Source organism: Phoca vitulina, unplaced genomic scaffold, assembly GCF_004348235.1.
Source record: "Phoca vitulina isolate PV1807 unplaced genomic scaffold, GSC_HSeal_1.0 scaffold58, whole genome shotgun sequence".
Lineage (NCBI taxonomy): Eukaryota > Metazoa > Chordata > Mammalia > Carnivora > Phocidae > Phoca > Phoca vitulina.
In genome coordinates, this window is record NW_022589761.1 from 6,311,616 (window position 1) to 6,333,939 (window position 22,324).

The 22,324-nt window shown below is 47.1% G+C and overlaps 1 protein-coding gene across 2 annotated transcripts in view; it reads left to right on the forward strand.

Annotated features, from left to right (window-relative positions):
- The first annotated feature begins 217 nt into the window (after positions 1 to 217).
- The window catches only part of WDR62 (WD repeat domain 62), a 42,114-nt gene continuing 20,007 nt past the window's right edge, over positions 218 to 22,324 (forward strand). For both annotated transcript variants that reach the window (XM_032390171.1, XM_032390172.1), the window contains exons 1-11: positions 218 to 394; positions 3,769 to 3,860; positions 4,761 to 4,823; positions 7,841 to 7,898; positions 8,133 to 8,303; positions 9,306 to 9,443; positions 9,854 to 10,036; positions 11,600 to 11,760; positions 13,057 to 13,246; positions 19,776 to 19,913; positions 21,759 to 21,937. In XM_032390171.1, coding sequence (XP_032246062.1) covers positions 218 to 394; positions 3,769 to 3,860; positions 4,761 to 4,823; positions 7,841 to 7,898; positions 8,133 to 8,303; positions 9,306 to 9,443; positions 9,854 to 10,036; positions 11,600 to 11,760; positions 13,057 to 13,246; positions 19,776 to 19,913; positions 21,759 to 21,937 — 1,550 coding nt within the window. The remainder of the gene's footprint in view (positions 395 to 3,768; positions 3,861 to 4,760; positions 4,824 to 7,840; positions 7,899 to 8,132; positions 8,304 to 9,305; positions 9,444 to 9,853; positions 10,037 to 11,599; positions 11,761 to 13,056; positions 13,247 to 19,775; positions 19,914 to 21,758; positions 21,938 to 22,324) is intronic.

Below are 22,324 nucleotides of genomic sequence, written 5' to 3' on the forward strand. Positions count from 1 at the left end.
ATTGGTCAAAACCGCCGCCCGGCAGCCCTGACATTGGCCAGGCCCGGGCCGCCGCGTCCAATGGGCGGCGGCGGCGGCTTTTCCCGCGGCCGTTTGTTCTTCTAGTGGGTCGCGGAGGAGGCGGCGGCGGCGGCTTTTCCCGCGGCCGTTTGCTCTTCTAGTGGGTCGCGGAGGCGGCGGTTGAGGAGCGTAACGGTCGCCGGGCTCCGGCACGACGATGGCAGGCTTGGGGCCCGGAGGCTACGCGCGGAACGATGCAGTCGAGAAGCTGCCATCCGTCACGGTGGGAGTTCCGGCGCGGAGGGGCCAGGGCTCTCCGCCCCCCGCTCCGCCGCTCTGTCTCCGGCGGCGGACACGATTCTCGGCGGCGCCGGAGGACACGGTGCAGAACCGGGTGAGGAGCTGTTTGCCCTGCCCTCCCTAGGGTCCCTGGGCCTCCCCTGGTCCCGCCCTTAGATCGTTGGCCCCGCCTATCAGCCCTCGGCTCGTCCCCTCAGGCTCCTCTCTGGCCGGTTTCGTTTCAAGGTCCCGCCCCGTTAGCCAGGGCTCCTCCCACTCCCCCGTTTCCTCCTCTCTCGGGTAGTGCCCACCTTTCCTAGCTCATTTCTCCCTTCCCTCCGAGTGTATTTTAGTTCTAATCACCATCGGCTCCCTCCTTCCTGCGTATTCTTTCAGTCACCTTTAGATGTCTCTCTGGGCCCTTCCGTTTTTGTTGACCTCTCTCTTCGCTGGATCTTTAGGGTATCTACCAGTGTTCAGTCCCCAATCCTACCTACCTCGTCTGTCCCTCAGTTCACGCCACCTTCTCGCCTTACCTGCCTTCTCTTTCCTTCTCCCTTACCAGTGTGGAATTATTACATATTGCCACCCCAAATTATGGAGACCATTTGAGTAATTGTAAAATCTCAGCACCGCTTCCGGGGGGGGGGGGGAGGGTGGCGTACAGAACAGTTCCCTGAGTCCTTAGAGAAACAAAGATTTTAGAGTAGGTAGAGGGAATTCCATTAGCACAGCAGCAATTTAAAAAATTGTTCTCCAACTCTCTGAGCTACAAAGTCTGTTTTTATAAAATAGAAGTTACAATAACCATACCATGGAGTTGCAGGGAGCAGAAATGAAATTGTGACTATGACCTGCTTGGCAGAGTCCAGGTAGAGGGTGGAAACATGGTAGATGCTGGTGGATCTTGTTCCTGCCACAAAGATTCCTGCTGCACTCTGATTATATCACCCATTCCTGGCTGCAAGGCCTGGGCAAGTGGACCCTGCCCACCTCTCTGGCCATACCTCCATTGTCCTCCCTTTTACCAATGGTCAGTCACCCTAGCCTGCTTTCTGTTTTCCTGAGGCTCCAAGATCTTTACCACCTCCTAAGTGTTTGCTGAGTCCTCTGGGCTTTTCGCTGCAGTCCACCTGGCTGGCTCTTCATCCCTCAAGTCTCAGCCTGAATATCCCTACCCTGAGAGGTCTTCTTGAACCCCAGCCTAAGACAGACATCTACTTTAATCTTTTACCTAGCATCCTGTACTTCATAGCCCTTATCTTGTATGTTCCTGAAAGTGCCTTGTGAGCTCTAACCTGTGTATAAAATAGAGGAATAGCAATTTCAGAGAGGCAGTAAGCAATGTGGTTAAGCAGCCTCTGGACCCAGACTTAAACCTTAATTCTGTTTTGTTTTGTTTTGTTTAAGATTTTATTTATTTATCTTGAGAGAGTGAGAGAGAGTAAGCATGAGCCGGGCGCAGAGGGAAAGAGAGAAGCATACTCCCCGTGGAGCAGGGAGCCCGATGTAGGGCTCTATCCCAGGACCCTGAGATGACGACCTGAGCCAAAGGCAGATGCTTAACCCACTGAGCCACGCAGGTGCCCCCTTAATTCTGTTCTTGTTATGAACTGTTCTGTGCCTCAATTTCCTCATCTGAGGAAATAGGGATATAATATAAATGAGAATAATGAGGATAATAATGGAAATATATATTTATAAATATAATATAAAGATTCTCTTGTAGGGTATTTGTGAGGATTAAGTGAGCTCACATATCTTAAGCATTAGAACAATACCTGGCACATTGCAATTACTCTATTAGTGGTAGCTACTACTGCTCTGATTGTGTATTTTGGGTAATTGGTGTCATTTATTTATTTTTCTTGTTTGGTGGCACAGAGTCCCTCTGGCTGACATAAGATCTACTTTAAAAATTACCATTATGGGGTGCCTGGGTGGCTCAGTTGGTTAAGCATCTGCCTTTGGCTCAGGTCATGATCCCGGGGTTCTGGGATCGAGCCCCGCATTGGGATCTAACCCTGCGTCAGGGTCTCTGCTCAGGGGGGAGCCTGCTTCTCCCTCTGCCTCTGCCTGCCGCTCTGCCTACTTGTGATCCCTCTCTTTTTCTCTGTCAAATAAACAGATAAAATCTTTTTTAAAAATGACCATTATATTATATTAATACCCAGTAATGCTGATTGACAGATATAAAAAACGATGTGAGTGCCATTGCCTGATTGCTTGGGTTAGAGTCCTGGTGCTGCTCCTTCCTGGATGGGTTACCTCTCTGGGCCCCTTTATATCCTCATCTGTAAGATGGAGATGATGATGATAATGCCCACATCACAGGGTTATTGTGAACATTAGATAAGTCAGTACAGCTATAGGTATTTAAACAGTGCCTGGCTCCTGGTAAATGCTCAAGAAGTGTGAGCTATTATTATCCTATGTTTGCCTCTCATTTCTGAGGCCAAGGACTTGCTTGAGCATGCTTTACTTTGTAATAATTAGAAGCTAGTATATTCAGGATATGAAAATACCACAATTCTAATAGTCCATATTCTAAATAGTTTTAATCAACCGTGATGGAGACTCGCCCATTTAAATTGCTTTGCTTAGAGAATTTTTAAATTTTAAATGTGACTGTTCATTTGTTTCTTGTTGAACCTCTAGACTGTGAATTTGCTGAGGGAAGAGATGGTGTCCACTCTTGCTCACTGCTGTCCCTCCTGCAGGGCCCAGGGTACTGGCTTTGGAGCCAAAGACTAGCTGGGTTTGTAGCCCAACCTTGCCACTCCACAGGTGTGGGATTTTGAGTCTCAATGACCTCATCTGTAAAATAGGGGTGACAGGCGCCTGGGTGGCTCAGTCGTTAAGCGTCTGCCTTCGGCTCGGGTCATGATCTCAGGGTCCTGGGATCGAGTCCCACATTGGGCTCCCTGCTCAGCGGGAAGCCTGCTTCTCCCTCTCCCACTCCCCCTGCTTGTGTTCCCTCTCTCGCTGTGTCTCTCTCTGTCAAATAAAAAAAAAAAAAAGCTTAAAAAAAAATAAAATAAAATAGGGGTGACAATTGTGCCTTCTTCCTTGGGTTGTTGTGGGGTTTCAAACCTTTCATCCATATAAAATACTTAGAAACTTATTCAGAGGTCACCTTCTCAGTGAGGCCTTCTCTCCTTCCCCTATACTCCTAGTCTCCTTCTCTGCTTTATTTTTCTCTTTGCTCCTATCATCACCTGACATCTATTTTACATATTTGATGTTTTTTATGTCCTCCATCCCATCACCACTAGAATGTGAGCTCCAGGAGGGCAGGGATTTTGTCTGTCTTCCTCACCATTCTGTGTCCTTCAAAGCCATGTTGAGAAGAACAAATGTCAGCTGTTGGTAGCCTGACTGTAGAAGCTCGGTGTTGGAGGTCACAGGGACTGAGTGGGTGGCTGAAGCACTGGTGCCACGAAGGACCTCCTGGGACAGGTCCTTCTGACTTGGACTTTTTCCCCACAGGTGTCACTGGAGAAGGTACTTGGCATCACAGCCCAGAACAGCAGTGGCCTAACCTGTGACCCCAGCACAGGCCACGTGGCCTACCTAGCAGGGTGAGTGAATGGTGGCTTTTCCATATGTAGGCTGCAGATAAGCTACCTACCCCTGAGGGCTGCAGAGAGGATTCCCTGGGCCCATCCGTGTCTAGGATAGTACCTGGCCTGTGGTGAGCACTATGAAAGCCTTATTGTGACTGCAGGTGGGAGGTGGCAGCAATTTTGGGAAAGACCCAAGGCGTGGTGTCAGACAACTGGATTTGTGGCCCAGCTCCACCACGTGATCCTCTGTGAGCACCTCCTTTTTCATCCATAAAACAGAACTAGTGATATCCTCCTCTTGGGTAGTTGAGAGGACTGAAAGATATCCTCCTGCTGTTGATTACACAGATACTGATCTAGCCTGGCACTGTTCTAGGCACTGAAGGGACCCTTTCATGCCTATAGGGCAAGCCAGACCTGTAGTCTTTCTTAATGAACTGTATCCGTTATTCAGTCTTTGGGATGCAGTCCAGGATAGAGGACAGGGGTGGGCTCTTGAATCTGACAGTGTATGGATTCATATCCCCACTCTGTCCCTGACCAGCTGGGTGGCCCTGGGCAAAGGATTTTTCCCTCTCTGGGCTGCAAGTTTCCTCATCTCTAAAAGGGGACTAAGATGTCCGACTTCACCTGGCAGTTATGAGGATTTAAAGAGATTATGCCCATAAGGTCTTTATTAGCCCAGGGTCTGACAGAATAGTTACCACAGAGGAAGTGTTGGTTTCTGTTTAAGAATATATTATTTAATAATGTGCAGTGCCCTAGAATTCTCAGCATAGATACCTGGAGGGGGAGGAGAGACTCTTCTGTTCAGAGGGAGCCTTATTTATGTGTGGGCTCTTCTATTGGGAATGGAATCATCCTTGGACCCTAGTACGTCCTTTAGTTTGGGCACATTTTCCTCTTTCTCCCCAGCTGTGTGGTGGTGATTTTGAATCCCAAGGAGAACAAGCAGCAGCACATTTTTAACACTGCCAGGTAGGCTGGGCCCTGGGCATTGGGTAGGGGTGGGACCAGGGTCCTGGCACCTACCCCCTTCCCCACATTGCTTGGAAGCTTGTAGGTGGGTGACTAACTCATTCACTCACCCACTGGTTCAGCTACATTCTGCTGCTTTGTGCTAGGTAGTGTTCCAGGTGCTGAGGACAGTGAGAATCTCTGCTCTTGTAGAGCTGATAGCTCAGCGGGGTGGGGGACGACTAAACCAGTTGGCAAATTACTAGCCAACTCTGACCATTGCTGTGGAGGAAAGAATGAGGACGTGTTAGGATGGGTGTGCAGGCAGAGAATGGTGGAGGAGAGGGGAACCATATCAGAGGGCCCAGGGAGGGCCTCCTGGAGGCTGAGAAGTAAGGGGGTGACCCCTGTGAAAGTGTGGGGAGAGTGTTCCAGGTAGAGGGAGCCCCAAGCACAAAGGCCCTGCAGTGGTTAAGAATCTTGGAGTTTTTGAGGAGCAGCCAGGGAGTCCTGTGCCTGGAATGAAGGAGTGAGTGAGGGCGAGATGAGGCGGAGACAGAGGCCACTTCAGGGTATTGGCAATTTTTAAAGTTTTTATATTGAAATAATTTTAGACTTTAAAGAACAGTAGAAAGAATGCCTGTATACCTTTCATCCATTTTCCCCAAATGTTCTTTTGCCACATTTGCTTTATCATTCTTGGTCTATATATGTGGTAATTTTTTTTTTCTGAACCATTTGAGGGCAAGCTGCAGACATGACACCCCTGTACCTCTGATTATTTCAGTGTGTATTTCCGGTGGGGGGAGCATTAGCCTTCAAAACCACAATACGATCAGCAAAGGCAGGAAATTAAAATTGGTACATCACTACCATCTAAGCCTCTTTCAAGTTTTACCATTTATCCCAAGAATGTTCTTTTTTTTTTTTTTTTTTTTTAAAGATTTTATTTATTTATTTGACAGAGAGAGAGAGAGCGAGAGAAGGAACACAAGCAGGGGGAGTGGGAGAGGGAGAAGCAGGCTTCCCGCAGAGCAGGGAGCCCGACGCGGGGCTCGATCCCAGGACCCTGGGACCGTGACCTGAGCTGAAGGCAGCCGCTAACCAACTGAGCCACCCAGGCGCCCCCAAGAATGTTCTTTAGAGCGAAAGGGTTCTGTCCAGTATTACACGTTGCATTTAGTTGTCTCTTCAGGCTTTTTCAGTCTGAAGAGGTTTCTTCATCTGTTCTTGACTTTGATGACCTTGACACTTGAGGATTACAGGCCGGGTATTTTGTAGAATGCCCCAGCCTTTGGGCTTGTCTGATGTTTCCTCATAGACTGAGGTTCTGTAGCAGAAGGAATGCTGCTTTCGCCTCTGCGTTCTAGCAAGAGGCTAGATATTGATCTCTCCTATGACTGGTGGTGTTCACTCGGGCCCTTGGTGAAGGTGGTGTCTTCCAGGCTTTCCCGCTGTGAAGCCTCTTTTCCTCTGGTGATTAGTGAGTATCTTGTGGGGAGCTTCTCTGAAATTGCAGATATTACCCTGTTCCTCATCAGACTTCCATTCACTAGTCTTAGCATGGCTTTGACATTTTACAAAGGCTCTGCAGGGCATTCTGATGTGTGGCCGGGGCCCTGCCCTGTCAGGTTAGGTCACATGGGCAGGACTTCCCTGTGTTGAGGTCTCCTCATCTCAAAACTGGCTGAGAGTCCTGACTCCACAGAGTGCCCTTGAGGAATGAGTGCAGTGATGTCCGTATAGCATTTTGCAGAGAGCCGGGCACAGGCTCAAGGCAGGCGACAGGTTAGGAGTGGCTACAGACAACAGAAACCCCCAGCAAGCATGGCTTCAAACACGAGGGCATACACCCTTCTTGCGCGGATGAAGTCTGGAGGTGGCACCCAGGCGGCTGGTGTCTCTGCAAGCGTCAGGAACCCCCGGCTGCCTTTCTGTTCCACCATGCCTATTGTGAGGCTCCTGTTCTTGAGGCTGTCTCATGGTCCGAGATGGAGTTCTGGCTGTCATGTCCTTGATTCGGAAGGGGAATGACTGGGGATCAGGGCAAAGAGTTCCCTTTGAGAAGCTCTTCTGGAAACCACACACAGCATTTCAGCTTACCTCTCGTTGGCCAGAGTGAACTATGCAGCTGTGCCCGTGTGGCTGCAAGAGAGGTGAGGGATTGCACTCGCGCTGGGGGTGCTGCCATCCTAATTAAAACTCGGATTCTGTCGGTGAGGAAGCAGGGGCAAGTGGCCATCGGATAGGCGGCTTGCCTTGTCTGCTGCTGTAGGAGCGATGGGAGGCCACCAGAGTTGAGGTGATGATGATAAATGCTCTGAGATTGTCAAAACGCAGGATTTACTTACAGATTTGCACACCAATTAACTCAGGTGAGGGAGGCAATTACTAGACTATTAAGGAGCACAGATAAAAAAGAGAGGGGAGAAGGAAACAACAGTGTAGTCCGGGAACCATGAAACTTGCTGCCAAGAAAACACGCAGACGAGTCTGGTGACTCAGTCCTTGTGCAGGCTGGAGAGAAAGGTGTTAATTGTTCATGGGTTTTCCAGAACACCATGCGTGTTTAGCTGTGGAGCGCGTGCTGCAGGCTTGTGTCTGGGTGCGGTCTGCCAGGATCTGCCCTTCAGTACCACCCCCCATAGTTAGGCCAGATCTGTGCCATTACCTGTACCTGAATTTCTCGGGGTTACAGGGTGGGTGGGGTCTTAGGGAGCCCACCCCTCCTGAGGGAGAGGAAAGGAAGGTCCCTGTCCAGTGACCCCCCTATCTGGGTTTGGGGCCTTTGCTTTGACCCCCATTTCCCTGTGCCACTGACCCCCTTCTGGCAGCAGGGAATGCAAGGGACGCCCTGTGTGCTGTGCTGGGCACACAGGCAGCTTTGGCTCTGTGGGACCTGCTGTCACTCCCCTCTCCTGGCCTCTTTCAAGGCTTGGAAGCAGAGAGTGGGCAGAGTTCTGTGAGCACAGCCAGACAGGGGTCCGGCTGCCTACCCCCCCTTGGAACCAGTGACCAGCCCCTTTCCTTACCCCCAGGAAGTCTCTGAGTGCTCTGGCCTTCTCCCCTGATGGGAAGTACATAGTGACGGGGGAGGTGAGTTGTGATGGTGATTGAGTGGGTGGGGAGGGATCTGGGGCCATTCCTTCTACCCCCCAGTAGGCCTGGGAATTCCCTAGAATAGCTTCTCCCTAGGCCAGAAAGCCCCATGGCAGATGGGGGAGGCGGCTTTTGGACACATCCTGGGGCAATGCCAATTTCAGCCCTAATAGCCCTTCTAGCCCTGCCTGGTGCAGAACCTATCCGCAGTAACGGCCCCGCCTTCCCCAGAACGGGCACAGGCCTGCTGTGCGCATCTGGGACGTGGATGAGAAGAGTCAGGTGGCAGAGATGGTGGGCCACAAGTACGGCGTGGCCTGTGTGGCCTTCTCCCCCAATATGAAGCACATTGTGTCCATGGGCTACCAGCACGACATGGTACTCAACGTCTGGAACTGGAAGGTGAGACGACCGGTGGGGGTGTGGGCAGGCAGCCAGCTGCCAGAGCACTCTGAGGCTCAGGCATTGAGCGAACTAAATGAAATAATTTGGTAAAGTGTTCATTTATCCAAAAAATATTTATTGAGCACCTATTGCATGCTGATCCCCGTTCTAGACACTTACTGTGAGGCATATGACAAGCTCTCAACTAGTGGAATTACATAATTATTTTCTTCTCTTTTTTTTTTTTAATATTTTATTTATTTATTTATTTATTTGAGAGAGAGAGCACATGAGAGGGGGGAGGGTCAGAGGGAGAAGCAGACTCCCTGCTGAGCAGAGAGCCTGATGTGGGACTCGATCCTGGGACTCCAGGATCATGACCTGAGCTGAAGGCAGTCGCTTAACCAACTGAGCCACCCAGGCGCCCCTACATAATTATTTTCATATTGACCAGCTGTGACCTTGAGCGAGTGACTTTACTTCTCTGTGAGTCTGTTTCCTCATCTGTAAGATGGATATGCTAGCATCTACCTCATTGAGTTGTGAGAATTCAATGAGTTATGTGCTGGAAGGCTGGACTTTGGAACAGCTAGGGGAGGACTTGGGGGTGGCAGAGGTGGGTACCAAATCCTGGCTCTGTTGATTACCTGCTGTGTGACCTTAAGCACATGACACTACCTCTCTGCGCCTGGCAGAGGTGGGGAGAAGCACCTTCCACATAGGACTATCGAGAGGATTTCATGCTGTGCAGGCTCAGCCGTGTGTGAGCTGTAGAGCATGGACTTTTGGGGAGAGCTCTGGAACTTACATGTGGAAACCTTTCCAAGCCTCAAGTCTCCTCTGTATTGGGAAAGATAAGAATGCTACACATAGGTTTTTCCATAAAGCAGCTCACTGGAGGACCCAAAGAAAACTGACTTGGAGCAGGGGAGGGTGAGGAGATGTAGGGCTGAGAGCAAAGGCACAAATGATCCAGTGGATGGGTGCTGGCATAAACTTGTCTGCATTGATTTTTTCCAGAAGGACATTGTGGTGGCTTCCAACAAGGTATCGTGCAGGGTCATCGCCCTCTCCTTCTCAGAGGACAGCAGCTATTTTGTCACCGTAGGGAACCGGCACGTGAGGTTCTGGTTCTTGGAAGTCTCCACAGAAGCAAAGGTAGGTTTCTTACCCTGCCCCTTAGCCAGGCTGGGGGAGTAACCGTTAGGAGCAGTATGGACTCCTGTTTTTACCTGAGATTTGGAGGCAATGGCCTCAAAGGTTGTCTGGCCTCTGGTTCAACTTCTGCTTCTGGGCCTGCTCTGTAGGTGCTGTCAGGCCCTGCTGGGAAATCTCCTCCCCACCCACTGACCCTGGGGCCAGATCTCTTTCCTGGACTGCTGCCTTCCAGCCCCTCTGCCTGGAAGTGTGTGTTCTGTTTTTTTCTTCCCTTCTCCATTTGGAGGAATGTCTTAGCGTCCTTCTGTTGAGCTATGTGTCATAGTCTCTGGCCATGAGAGTCCCATTGTGACCTTGCTGGGATCTAGGCCATGTGGACAGTGTCTTACCGTGCCCTGCTATGCCCCCAGGTGACAGGCACGGTGCCCCTCGTAGGGCGTTCAGGCATCCTGGGTGAGCTGCACAACAACATCTTCTGCGGCGTGGCTTGCGGCCGGGGCCAGATGGCGGGCAGTACCTTCTGTGTGTCCTACTCGGGCCTCCTTTGCCAGTTCAACGAGAAGAGGGTGCTGGAGAAGTGGATCAACCTGAAGGTACCCCACCACTCCTCCCTGCCAACAAGGGGAAGAACACTCTTCCCGGGAGGCTCAGTAATATCCCTGCCTGGTAGTTGATCCCACTCGCTCTGGGTCTGACTCCTCAAAAGTTCTGCTTGTGAGACTCTGGGTGAGTGACTCTCCCTCTCTGAGCCTCAGTTTCCTCATCTGTAAAATGGAAATCCTGCTGCCTACCTCACAGAGTTGATCAGGGAGTCCCATGAGATAATAAATAGAAGGCAGGCAGCACAGTTCCTGGTTCCCTGTCATGGGTCCAAGGTTACAATTCTCTCCCATCACTGTTTGACCCAGTTCCCATTTCTCTTCTTCACTGAGTATTCGTAGCTGGTGGGAAGACTGCATCTTTTTTTTTTTTTTTAATCTAAGGTATTATTCACTTTGTTTTTCAGTCAAAAAAGGACTATTTTAAAAATACATAACATTTTATTTTATTTATTTATTTTTTTAAGATTCTTTTATTTATTTTGACAGAGAGAGAGAGAGACAGCGAGAGAGGGAACACAAGCAGGGGGAGTGGGAGAGGGAGAAGCAGGCTTCCCGCCGAGCAGGGAGCCCGATGTGGGGCTCGATCCCAGGACCCTGGGATCATGACCTGAGCCGAAGGCAGACGCTTAACGACTGAGCCACCCAGGCGCCCCAGAAATACGTAACATTTTAAATTAAAGGGTGACATATTTATAAATTGCAGAACCACTTTTCTTCAGGTTCTGAGGGTTTGAATCCAAACCGTTTTCCTGTTCTGAGACTGGATGGCTCTCAGCAGGAGCATCATGGTTTTCCCTCCTTTTCCTAGCCCTGCTCCTGTGGCTCCCCTCTAGAACTCACCTTTAGGGCTAATGGCATCAGGCCTGTGGAAGAATTGGGAGTTTCATCTGTTTTTCCTAGATGGTTAAACATCATTTGTTTTTTTCTCGTTTGAATCCTCTTTCTAGAACTTTAGCAGCTTAAGCAAGTCCAAAGCTTTCGACAGATGGATGGTTAGCCCCTGAGCAGTTGTCTTAAATGACTTATAAATTAAGTCCCTCTAGATTTGGAAAAGCTCCTCTAATCGGCATCCAGAGGTCTGGCACTTTCTGCCCCTTCCATCTGGGTATCCTGGCGGGATAGATAGTCCGAGAGCCTTTTCTATATACAGTCACATTTTTCCGTGTTGCTCTGAAGTCTAATCTCTCTGAAGTTGTTTTTAAACAATAGGGAATAAAACATAAGCCCCCAATTCCACCGTGCTTCTGCATGTTACCTCTCTGAGGTCATAGTCTGCTGAGCAGATGATTTTCCACACACAGCTGAGTTCCTCTATAGACAGTGATGACAGTTCTGTCGCAGTTTGTGCCTCTGCCTGCCTGCTGGCACATTTCCTTCTGTAGTGACTGCTAATATTCCTGATTCCAGAAGTTTACAATTTGCTGAAATGGGCTTCTTAGACCCAAGGAACTCTAAGGCTTCTCTGGAGGCTGACGTCTGCTCTGTTAGTCCCTATGTCTCTGCACCGGGTTACATGGAGCATCAAGTCCACTTGGGTCCCCTTTGCCCCCACAGGTCTCCTTATCTTCCTGCCTGTGTGTCAGCCAAGAGCTCATCTTCTGCGGCTGCACAGATGGGATAGTCCGCATCTTCCAGGCCCACAGCCTGCAGTACCTCGCGAACCTGCCCAAACCACACTACCTTGGGGTGGACGTGGCCCAGGGCCTGGAGCCCAGGTACTGCCCTGCAGAGGGTGGGAGAGGGGCCCACCCAGAGTCTGTCTGCTGACATCCGTTCGTGCTTCCAGCTTAACGTACCCACCTGGCCAGCCCTGGGCTGGAAGGATAGAGTTAGAGCGAGCAGCAAAATCTCTGCCACCATGAATCTGCGGTCTAGTGAGGGAGCTTGATGATAAACAAGTATACAAACAAGGTCGTTTCAGATAGCCCTAAGTGCTCTGGTGACATAAACCAGGAACTCAGGAAGGAAAGTGCCTGGCGGTGGGGTTGTGTTACTTGGGAGCCAGAGGAGGTGTCTCTGGTGAGGAGGAGCCAGCTCTGTGGAGAGGTGGGTCCTAACAGCAAGTATAAAGACCTGATGGGCAAAACGCCCTGGGCTTGGCGTGTTGCGTGGACAGCTAGGGGCTGCATGGCCGGAGTGCGCCAGGGGAGGATGTTAGGAGACAGGTCTGAACATTGATGGAGGCTGGCAGGGGGAGATTTGTAGTCTTTTCGGAGGTCAGTGGGTAGCCACTGGAGATTTCAGGCATTGGAGTTAGTTATATGGTCAGCCTTAAGCATTAGAGCCCTCTGGCTGCCATGTTGAGAGCGGGTGGAAGGGCTGAGCTGTGGTGTAAGGCTGTTGGGGGGAGGGGCCACCTAACCAGGGGGTGCTGGGTGCCTGGGGTTGCCTCTTTGTAGACCGCCAGACACTACCTCCTGGGTACATTTTCCAAGTGACCCACAGTGCTGTGTTGCGGTGGCCAGGCCGCCCAGCTCTGCCATCTTCGCTGTGTGTGCTTTAGTTTCCTCATCTGTGAAATACAGTACCTACCGCTCATGGAGACTGGGAATTCAGCGTAGCTAAAGCTCTCAGATTGGGCCGTAGTAAGTGCTCAGTAAACTGTAGCCTTTGCAAGGAGGCCCCAGGCCAGGTGACAACTCCCCAGTCCCCCTGGCATAGGGATTTTTGGTCATGTGCTGGTGGGGCTAATGAGAAAGAACTAAGGTACGTGCCCATCATCCTTCCATGCTCAAAGAGAGGATGGAGCTTGGGTGGGTGAAATGAGGGGAGGTGAAAATTCAGATGTCTCAGGGGCCAGGCAGAAGCTTCCAGTTTACAACCTCTGTACTAGAAGCAAAAGCAAAGGAAGAAGGAGGGAGGAGAGACTAGAGTTGGAGTGGGAGATGAACCACCCCAGTTATCATAAGGGATGGCATTGCCAGGCAAGAGGCAGCTCGAGTGTCACCAGAGGCAGCTGTCACTACTCACACTGACATTGATGGTGACTGATGACCATGTGGCCTTGTTAGCTTCCTCTTCCGCAGGAAGGCAGAAGCAGCCTACCCGGATACAGTGGCACTGACCTTCGACCCCATCCATCAGTGGCTGTCTTGCGTGTATAAGGACCACAGCATCTACATCTGGGATGTCAAAGACATCAACAAAGTAGGCAAGATGTGGTCGGAGCTCTTCCACAGCTCCTACGTCTGGAACGTGGAGGTGAGCCCCTCTTTTCTTACCTCTGCCCCTGCTCAGCTCCCATCCGGGGCTCAGCTGGGAAAAGCTTCTGCAGTTCAGGGAACCCATTCAGCCCTTCCTTCACAAGATACTCATGGCCCCAGCTTGGTACCGGATGCTGTTCTAGGTGCTGGGGACATAGCTGGGAAGGAAACTGACAAAAGTCCTGCCCTGCTGGAGCTCACATTTGGGTGGGAGAGTAAACTCACACACACTCAGTAACAGCCAAGCGGCACTACCTCTGCAAAGACAAAACAGTGTAGGGGAAAGGGGACCAAGGGTGCTGTTCTAGAGAGGAGAAGGCCTCTGTTCTAGAGAGGAGAAGGCCTACCTTGCTGTTTGAGATGACAAGATGTTCCAGCCTCATCTTCTGATCAGGGAAGGCCTCTCTGAGGACGTGACAGTCAAGCAGAGACCTTCAGGAGGTGAGGGGCAGAGGCAGGCAGCCACTGGGGAGAACGGTGGCAGGGGCGTGTGGACCTCGGAGAACTTGCTGTGGAGGGCCGCTTGTGTAGCTGAGTGCTTTGTCAAGTGTTGAAGTTTTCGGAGAATGAGTCTTTGGGGTGTTTTCATTCTCTAAAGCTGTTCTGTTTTCCTTGCAAATAAGACAACTGGTGGGGGAAATAATTGTATTCTACCTCCCCCTGCCTCTGAAAATTTCTTACTGCTAGGAGCATTTGTCCTGGAGAAATTATGTTTTCAGTGGCCCAATTCAGAATTGGGAGAAATAACGTGATCCTTTTGAATAAGCATTATTCAGCCCTTTGACTGCTTGAATCCATCTGCCTTCGTGGATCTGACGTTTCTGCTGATAGCACTTTACTCATTTAACAAGAATGTTTTTGAAATAACTTTAAAATTTTATATATAAATATATTCTCCTTGGGAAAAAAAAAGGTGAAATATTATAAAGCTAAAGTCTATTTTGATCACCTCCCCACCCCCCAATCCTGCTCTTTCTCACGCTCACCTTTGTTATTAGTTTATTATGTGTTCTTTCAGTTCATTTCCTTTGCATCTGCCTGTTATTTATATACGTATCTGTCTCCTCAACAAAAATATCTGTGGGTGCATCATTTTATCAGTTCTGGAAAGAACAGACAGTACAATTTTAAAATTGCCTCTACCTGATTCTTTCTCTCCTTCTGCAACTCCCAATGTCCTAACTCTCTATCTTTCATATTTTTTTTTTTTTTAAATAACACAGATCTAGAAAACCACACGAAGGAAATGTACAGTTTATTGATTATTGTTAGCAGCTGTTGATGCTCAATGCCTAGATCCATTTATTCCTTGGGGGTTGCAGTATGGTGATATTCTAATTCTATCATTTCTTTTTATTAGTTGGACTACTTATATGAAGAAACACTTCCCCTCATCTACCATTTGGTCACCCAGTGGTACACTTCATATAGGAAAGGCAGGATAAATGCTTGATTCTTTCCCTTTATTTACCAGTTTTCAAGATAATGAATTGGTTCCCTGTCCTCTAAAGGTAACTAGTTGTTTTTATTTAATATCATTATATACTCATATATGTAAATATATTGGATATATTTTAATCCATTGCAATTATTAACATTATTGAAGCTAAGATTGTCCCATCTTTGACCATTAGGAGCCTCTCCAAGTTGGCTCCTGAGTCCTTTGGACATGACCCTAGTAGTCTTTCTTTGGGAGCTACCTTGCTGTTTGAGATGACAAGATGTTCCAGCCTCATCTTGTACATTTCCTATCCCAGACCTAGGCCATTTCTTAAAGAAGCCCTGAGTTCTGTTTTCAGTTTGAATTGGTGTTTCAAATTCACAGTCTAAGTGCTGGGGATGCTCATAGGTATTGGATTGATGCTTTTGGAAAGCTAAAGATGTGGGGGATGATGGAATTAGAATATCCCCGTTAGTCATTTACTTATTCCCACATTATAGGTACAACAGTCTAAGAATGACCATTACTCAATTTTGAAAAGAGTTAAAACAGTTTTTTTGCATATGTTCTTTCCATTCTCCCTCAATTTTTAAAAATAATTATACTACATCTACGTGATCTGATCATGTAGCCATTATATACCATATTCTCTCCCTTATGACCCCATTTATTTAGGGGGATGTAAGTGTACATATATATTATGGTAAAATACACATAGCATAAAATTTGCCATTTAAACCATTTTATTTTTTATTTATTTATTTTTGACAGTGTGTGCGTGCACACATACATGCGCAGGTTGGGGGGAAGGGGCAGAGGGAGAGGAAGAGCGAGAATCTTAAGCAGACGCCAAGCTCAGTGCAGAGCCTGACTCAGGGCTCCATCTCACGACCCTGAGATCATGACCTGAGCTGAAATCGAGAGTCAGACACTTCACTGACTGAGCCACCCAGGCACGCCCCTAAATCATTTTAAAATGTACAACTCAGTGGCATTTAGTACCTTCATAATGCTGCACAACCATCCGTACTATATAGTTCTGGAACATTTTCATCACCCCAAAAGGAAACTCTGTACCCGTTAAGCAATCACTCCCTATTCCCACTCTCTCAGCCCTAATCTGCTTTCTATCACTGGATTTGCCTGTCCTGAATATTTCATACAAATGGAATAATAGAATATGTGGACTTTGTGTCTCGCTTCTTTCTCTTAGTATATTTTCAAGGTTTATCCATGTTGTAACATGTTTCAGTTCTTCTTTCCTTTTTAAGGTTGATTAATATTCCATTGTGTGGATATACCACATTTTATTCATCTGTTCATCAGTTGATGGACATTTGTGTTGTTTCCACCTTTTGGCTATTAGGAATAGTGCTGCTCTGAATGTTCATGTACGAGCTTTGTTTGAATATCTGTGTTCAGTTCTTTCAGGTATATACCCATGAGCAGAATTGCTGGGTCATAATGGTAATTCTGTTTAGCCTTTCGAGGAACCACTAAACTTTTCCAAAGCTGTACCATTTTACATTCCTCTTTTTTTCTTTGTAAGCAATTTCTGCACCCCAATGTGGGGCTTGAACTCACGACCTTGAATCAAGAGTCGCACACTTCCAACTGAGCCAGCCAGGCGCCCCTCACCATTTTACATTCCCACCAGTGATGTATGAGGATTCCAATTTCTCTGCATCCTTATCAACACTAGTTTTTTGTTTTTTGCCTTTAAATTATAGCCATCTTAGTGTTTGTGAAGTGGTACTGTGTTGTGGTTTTGACTTGCATTTCCCTAATGGTTAATGATGTTGTTGAGCATCTTTTCATGTACCAGTTGGTAATTTGTATACCTTTGGAGAAATGCCTATTCAAATTTTTTGCCCATTTTTTACTTCAGTTGTTTGTCTTTTTGCTGTTGAATTGTAAGAATTTTTTATGTATTCTGGATACTACACCCTTATTAGATATATGCTTTGCAGATATTTTCTCTCATTCTTTTGTTATCTTTTCACTTTTTTTTTGGATGGTATCCTTTGATGTGCAAAGGTTTTTAATTTTGATGAAGTCTGATTTATCTGTTTTTCTTTTCTTGCTTGTATCTTTGGTGTCATAGCTAACAAACCATTGCCAAATCCACAATCATGAAGAGTTAACTTTTCTTTTAAGAGTTTTATTGTTTTAGGGGCACCTGGTGGCTCAGTCAGTTAAGTGTGTCCAACTCTTGATCTCAGCACAAGTCTTGATGTCAGGGTCATGAGTTCAGGCCCCGTGTTGGGCTCCACAATGGGTGTGGAGCCTACTTAAAAAAAAAAGTTTTATTGTTTTAGCTCTTTCATTTAGGTCTTTGATCTCTTTTAATTTTTGTATATACTTGAAGCAGGGGTCCAACTTCATTATTTTGCATGTGAATATATAGTTCAAGCACCATTTATTGAACAAACTATTCATTCCCCATTGGATAACCTTGGCACACTTGTTGAAAATCAATTCACCATAGATGTATGGGTTTAATTTTGTACTCTCAATTATATTCCATTGATGTAGGTCTATCTTTATGCCAGGAGCACATTTTTTTGATTACTGTAGCTTTGTAGTAAATTTTGAAATTAGGAAGTATGTTTCCTACAACTTTGTTCTTTATCAATATTTGTTTTACTACTTGGGGTCCCTTACAATTCATATGAATTTTAGGATCGCCTTTTCCATTTCTGGGGCGAGGGGAAAGACTGTTTATCTCCATTGTAATCTTTATTTTCTTCTTCCTGCCAGCTTTTGGTTTAGTTTGCTCTTGTTTTTCTAGTTCCTTAGGGTGAGACCTTACTGATTTGAGATCTTTTTTTTTTTTAAGATTTATTTTTTTTATTTTGAGAGAGAGAGTGAGTGCGGTGGGTGGGGGCAGAAGGAGAGAGAATCCCAAGCAGACTGCACTGATTGCAGGGCTCACGTGGGGCTCCATCCCATGACTCCAAGATCACAACCTGAGCCAAAACCAAGAGTTAGACAACCAACTGTACCACCCAGACACCCCGGAGATCTTTTTTTTCTAAGATTTTTTTTTTTAATTTATTTGAGAGAGAGCATGAGCAGGGGGAGGGGCAGAGAGAGAAGCAGACTCCCTGCTGACCAGAGAGCCCGACTTGGGGCTCCATCCCAAGACCCTGGGATCGTGACCTGAGCCGAATGTAGACACTTAACCAACTGAGCCACCCAGGCACCTCAGTCTTCTTTTTTTAATGTAGGCATTTACAGCTATAAACTTCCCTCTGAGCATTGCTTTTGCTGCATGCCATAATTTTGGTATATTGTGTTTTTATTTTCATTTGTCTCAGAGTATTTTCTAATTTCTCTTTGATTTCTTCTTTAACCCATTGATTGTGTAAGAGTGTATGGTTTAATATTCATGTATTTGTTAATTCTCCAAATTTCCTTCTGTTATTTGTAATTTCATTCCAGTGTGGTTGGAGAAGATTGTATGATAACAGTCTTTAAAAATGTATTGACTTGTTTTGTTACCTAATGTGTGGTCTATTCTGGAGAATGCTCCATGTTCACTTGAGAAGAATGTGGATTTTGCTGTTATTGGGTGGCATATTCTTTATATATCTGTTAGTCTGTTTGGTTTATGGTGTTTTTCCAGTCCTCTGTTTCCTTATTGATAATCTCTCTAGATCTGTCTTTTATTGAAAATGGAATGTTGAAGTCTCAAACTGTTACGAAACTGTGTATTTCCAATTCTGTCAGTTTTTGCTTCATGTATTTTGGTTCTTTGTTGTTATGTGTATATGTTTGTATTTGTTATATGTTCTTTTTTTTAAAGATTTTATTTATTTATTTGGGGGGGCACGAGCAGGGGGAGGGGCAGAGGCAGAGGGAGAAGCAGACTCCCCGCTGAGCAGGGAGCCCAATGTGGGACTCGATCCCAGGACCCTGAGCCGAAGGCAGATGCTTAACCAACTGAGCCACCCAAGTGCCCTTTGTTACATATTCTTGATGATTGACCCCTTATCAATATATAATGCCCTACTTTGTCGCTTGTAACAGTTTTTGATTTAAAATCTATTTTGTCTGGTAGTACTATATACATACAACGTTCTCTTCTAGTTACTATTTGTATGGAATATCTTTTTCTATACCTTCACTTTCACTCTGTATGTGTCTGGATATAAAGTACCCTCTAATGGACAACAGATAGTGGGTCTTTTTTTTTTAAGATTTTATTTATTTATTTGTTCAGGGAGAGAGCACAAGCAGGGGAAGAGGAAGAGAGAGAATCTCAGGCCAACTTCATACCAAGCACAGAGCCCGATGTAGGGCTCAATCTCATAACCCTGAGATCATGACCTGAGCCAAAATTAGGAGTGGGACACTCAACTGATTGAGCCACCCAGGCGCCCCATAGTGGATTTTTTTTTTTAAACATTTTGCCAGTAATTTCCTTTTGATTAGAGAGTTTAATCCAGCTACATTTAAAGGAATTACTCATAAGATAGGATTTTTAGATTAAAAATCTATGCTGCTGCTATTATCATCTTCTCAGAACCCAGTGTTTTGTATTTTGAAATCCCTTTATGTGTTACCTCTTTCACTCTCTGAGATGCATTTTGTTTCTAGAAATAGTTCTATTTTGTTCTTTTTCAGCTTTGCTTGGTTATTCTTTATAGTTTATGGCTGGCCACTCATACTTTTACTTTTGTCAAAGTTCTTCTATTTCTTTAAACATATTAAACATAGTTATTTTATATTCTGTCTAATAATGTCAGTGTTTGAAGCTGGACTATTGTTTCTGCTGCTTCTTGCTCATGGTACCTTGTTTCCTTTTGTGCTTAGTGATTTTTGACTGAGCTGAACCATTTGCCGTGGAAATTGATGTTTGGGGATGTTTCATGACCCGGGCTGAAGACGGTGCATGGACAATATATAGTAGCATTTGGGGTCCTTTTTTTCTTGTTTATTTTTAACATAGAAGACATTACATTATGCCTATTTATCTGCAACATACTTTTTTTTTTTCACCAAAATGCAATAGAATATCACAATGCTGTCATTGAAATGGTTGTAATGAATTGCCCTTTGCCTTATTCTCTGGTAACTGTAGGTGTATCCTGAGTTTGAAGATCAGAGAGCTTGTCTGCCATCAGGAACTTTTCTTACTTGTTCCTCAGACAATACCATCCGCTTTTGGAATGTGGATAACAGCCCTGACTCTCACTGGCAGAAAAATATCTTCAGTAACGTGAGTGGCTTAATTGTGAACCATATTTTAGGAGGAACAGAGGCGTCCTTTAATCTAGGATATAGGGGCAAGAGAGAGTCTTGTGGACCTTGGTATTAAGCTTCACTGGGGGCAGGAACCAGGAAACACTCTGTGTCTCCCTCTCTCTTGCTTCTCTCTTTTCCTTCTTTTTCTTTCTGAGGTAGCATGGCCTATCCTTCCTGCTTCTCTCTGCCAGTCAACTCCTGCTCTCTGGGTATGTGTCAACACAGCTACTCTGGGCAACCTGACACATTCAAAAGAAATGAAGTTCCCTAAGTCTTGAGTCAGAGCTCCCTGGAAGGACCAAACCAGGGAGGGGCTTCCCCTGTCTAGCTCACTGCCACACTGAAGTCTTGGGTGAGGGTGCTGGCAGGACCCAAAGGGAGCCGTGATGGGAGGGTAGGGAGAAAATACCTTGCTGAAGAAATGGTTGCTAATGCTAGGTCAGTGAGGGAGCGTCTCTTAGGAGCTGAGACGTGAATCGTGCATTCATTTAACCTGCGGATGCTTATTAAGATCTCTGCTAGGTGCTGTGCTACCTGCTGGGGACACATCAATGCCTAAGACAGACCCTCCTCCTGCTCTGGTGGCTCCCACAGTCTAGTAAGGAGAGGCAGACAGGCAGTGAACCAGTAACTATACAAATTACGATATAATCATTTTTAAAGATTTTATTTATTTATTCGGGAGAGAGAGAAAGAACAGGCAGGGGAGGGGCAGAGGGAGAAACAGACTCCCACTGAGCAGGGAGCCTGACATGGGGCTCGATCCCAGGAGCCTGGGATCAAGACCTGAGCCGAAGGCAGATGCTCAACCAACTGAACCACCCAGACACCCCATAAATAATAATTTTTTTAAAGATTTATTTATTTGAGAGAGGGAATGAGTGGGGAGAGGGGCTGAGTGTGCAGCCCAATGCAGGGCTCAGTCTCACAACCCTGAGATCATGACCTGAGCCAAAATCAAGAGCCGGACGCTTAACCGACTGAGCCACCCAGGCGCCCCTATGATAGAATCATAAGCATGATAAGCACCATGAAAGAAAATTGGAAGTGCTGGTAGGATATATAACAGTCATCTGATTTTATCTGTGGTGTCAGGGGCAGCTTCCTAGAGGAGGAGACAACTGAGCTGAGATACGGAGGATTGGAATGAGTAAAAAGGGGAGGGGAGAGTGTCCTATGCCAAGGGAATAGCCTGTGCAAAGTCCCTGAGGTAGGAAAGAGTTCAGTGAGTTGGAAAACCTGAGCAGTCAGTGTGGCTGGAGCAGAAAAGGCCCTTAATGCAGGGTGTGTATAGCAGGTGCCCCTTTACCCCCCCGACCCCCAACCCAGTACTACCATCTTCTCTTCCACACCTGTGATATACATGTTATATTTGGCTGCATAGAATAGAAAAACCCAAAACGAGAGATAAAAATTTGGTTTTCTGACTCATGAAAATAGTCTGGAGATAACCAGTCCAAGCTGTTTTGGCAGCTGCAGGAGGCCCTTAGAGACCCAAGAGCCTTCAGCTCTCCACTCTGCCCTTTTGGAGTAGCTCTTGTCCTTGTCATCCAATATGGCTGCTGGAGCTCCAGGGAGCAGGACAAAGGAAAAGGGAGCAGAAGGGTTCTCATTTGTTTTACATCTCATTGACCAGAATTTATTCCCAGAGCCTCATCTAGCTGCAAGGGAGGCTAAGAAACAGTTATTCTGAGTAGGGAAGGTTAAATCTGGAGTTCTGTTACTAATGAAGAATGGGAGGTGGGCTATTGGGAGACAGAACTGCAGAGGTGCTTCACACCTTCCCAGAGCACTGACCTCAGCCCTCTCCTTCCTGCAGACCCTGCTGAAGGTAGTGTATGTAGAGAATGACATCCAGCACCTGCAGGACATGTCCCACTTCCCAGACCGGGGCAGTGAGAATGGGACACCTATGGACGTGAAGGCTGGGGTGCGAGTCATGCAGGTCAGTCCTGATGGCCAACACTTGGCTTCAGGCGACCGAAGTGGAAATCTGAGGCAAGTGAGGCCTGGCGGGTGACTAATGTACGCTTCCCAGCTCAGGCTTGGATCCTGAGGGTGGTGGGAAGGAGCCCTGGCCTGGGCACCTCCGCTTCCCCATTGGGAATGAGGGACTGTGAATGGCAGTCTGGAAACCAGCCATCCCTGAGAACCGAAGCTGAGAAGTATCTTCCAGAGGGCTGAGATAGGGGAGGTCCCAGGACCTCAGCAGCTGGGGCTTGTGAACGGTGCCTGTGTGGTAGACAGGCAAGCTTGCATTCTAGGGTAGGGTGACACTTTTACCAGCCAGGTGACACCAGTGCTGAATAGTCAGGTTGCCAGCTGGAGCACGGGGGGCCCTGGTGACACTGGGAGGGGGGCCGGGAGGATGGGACATTTGAGGGC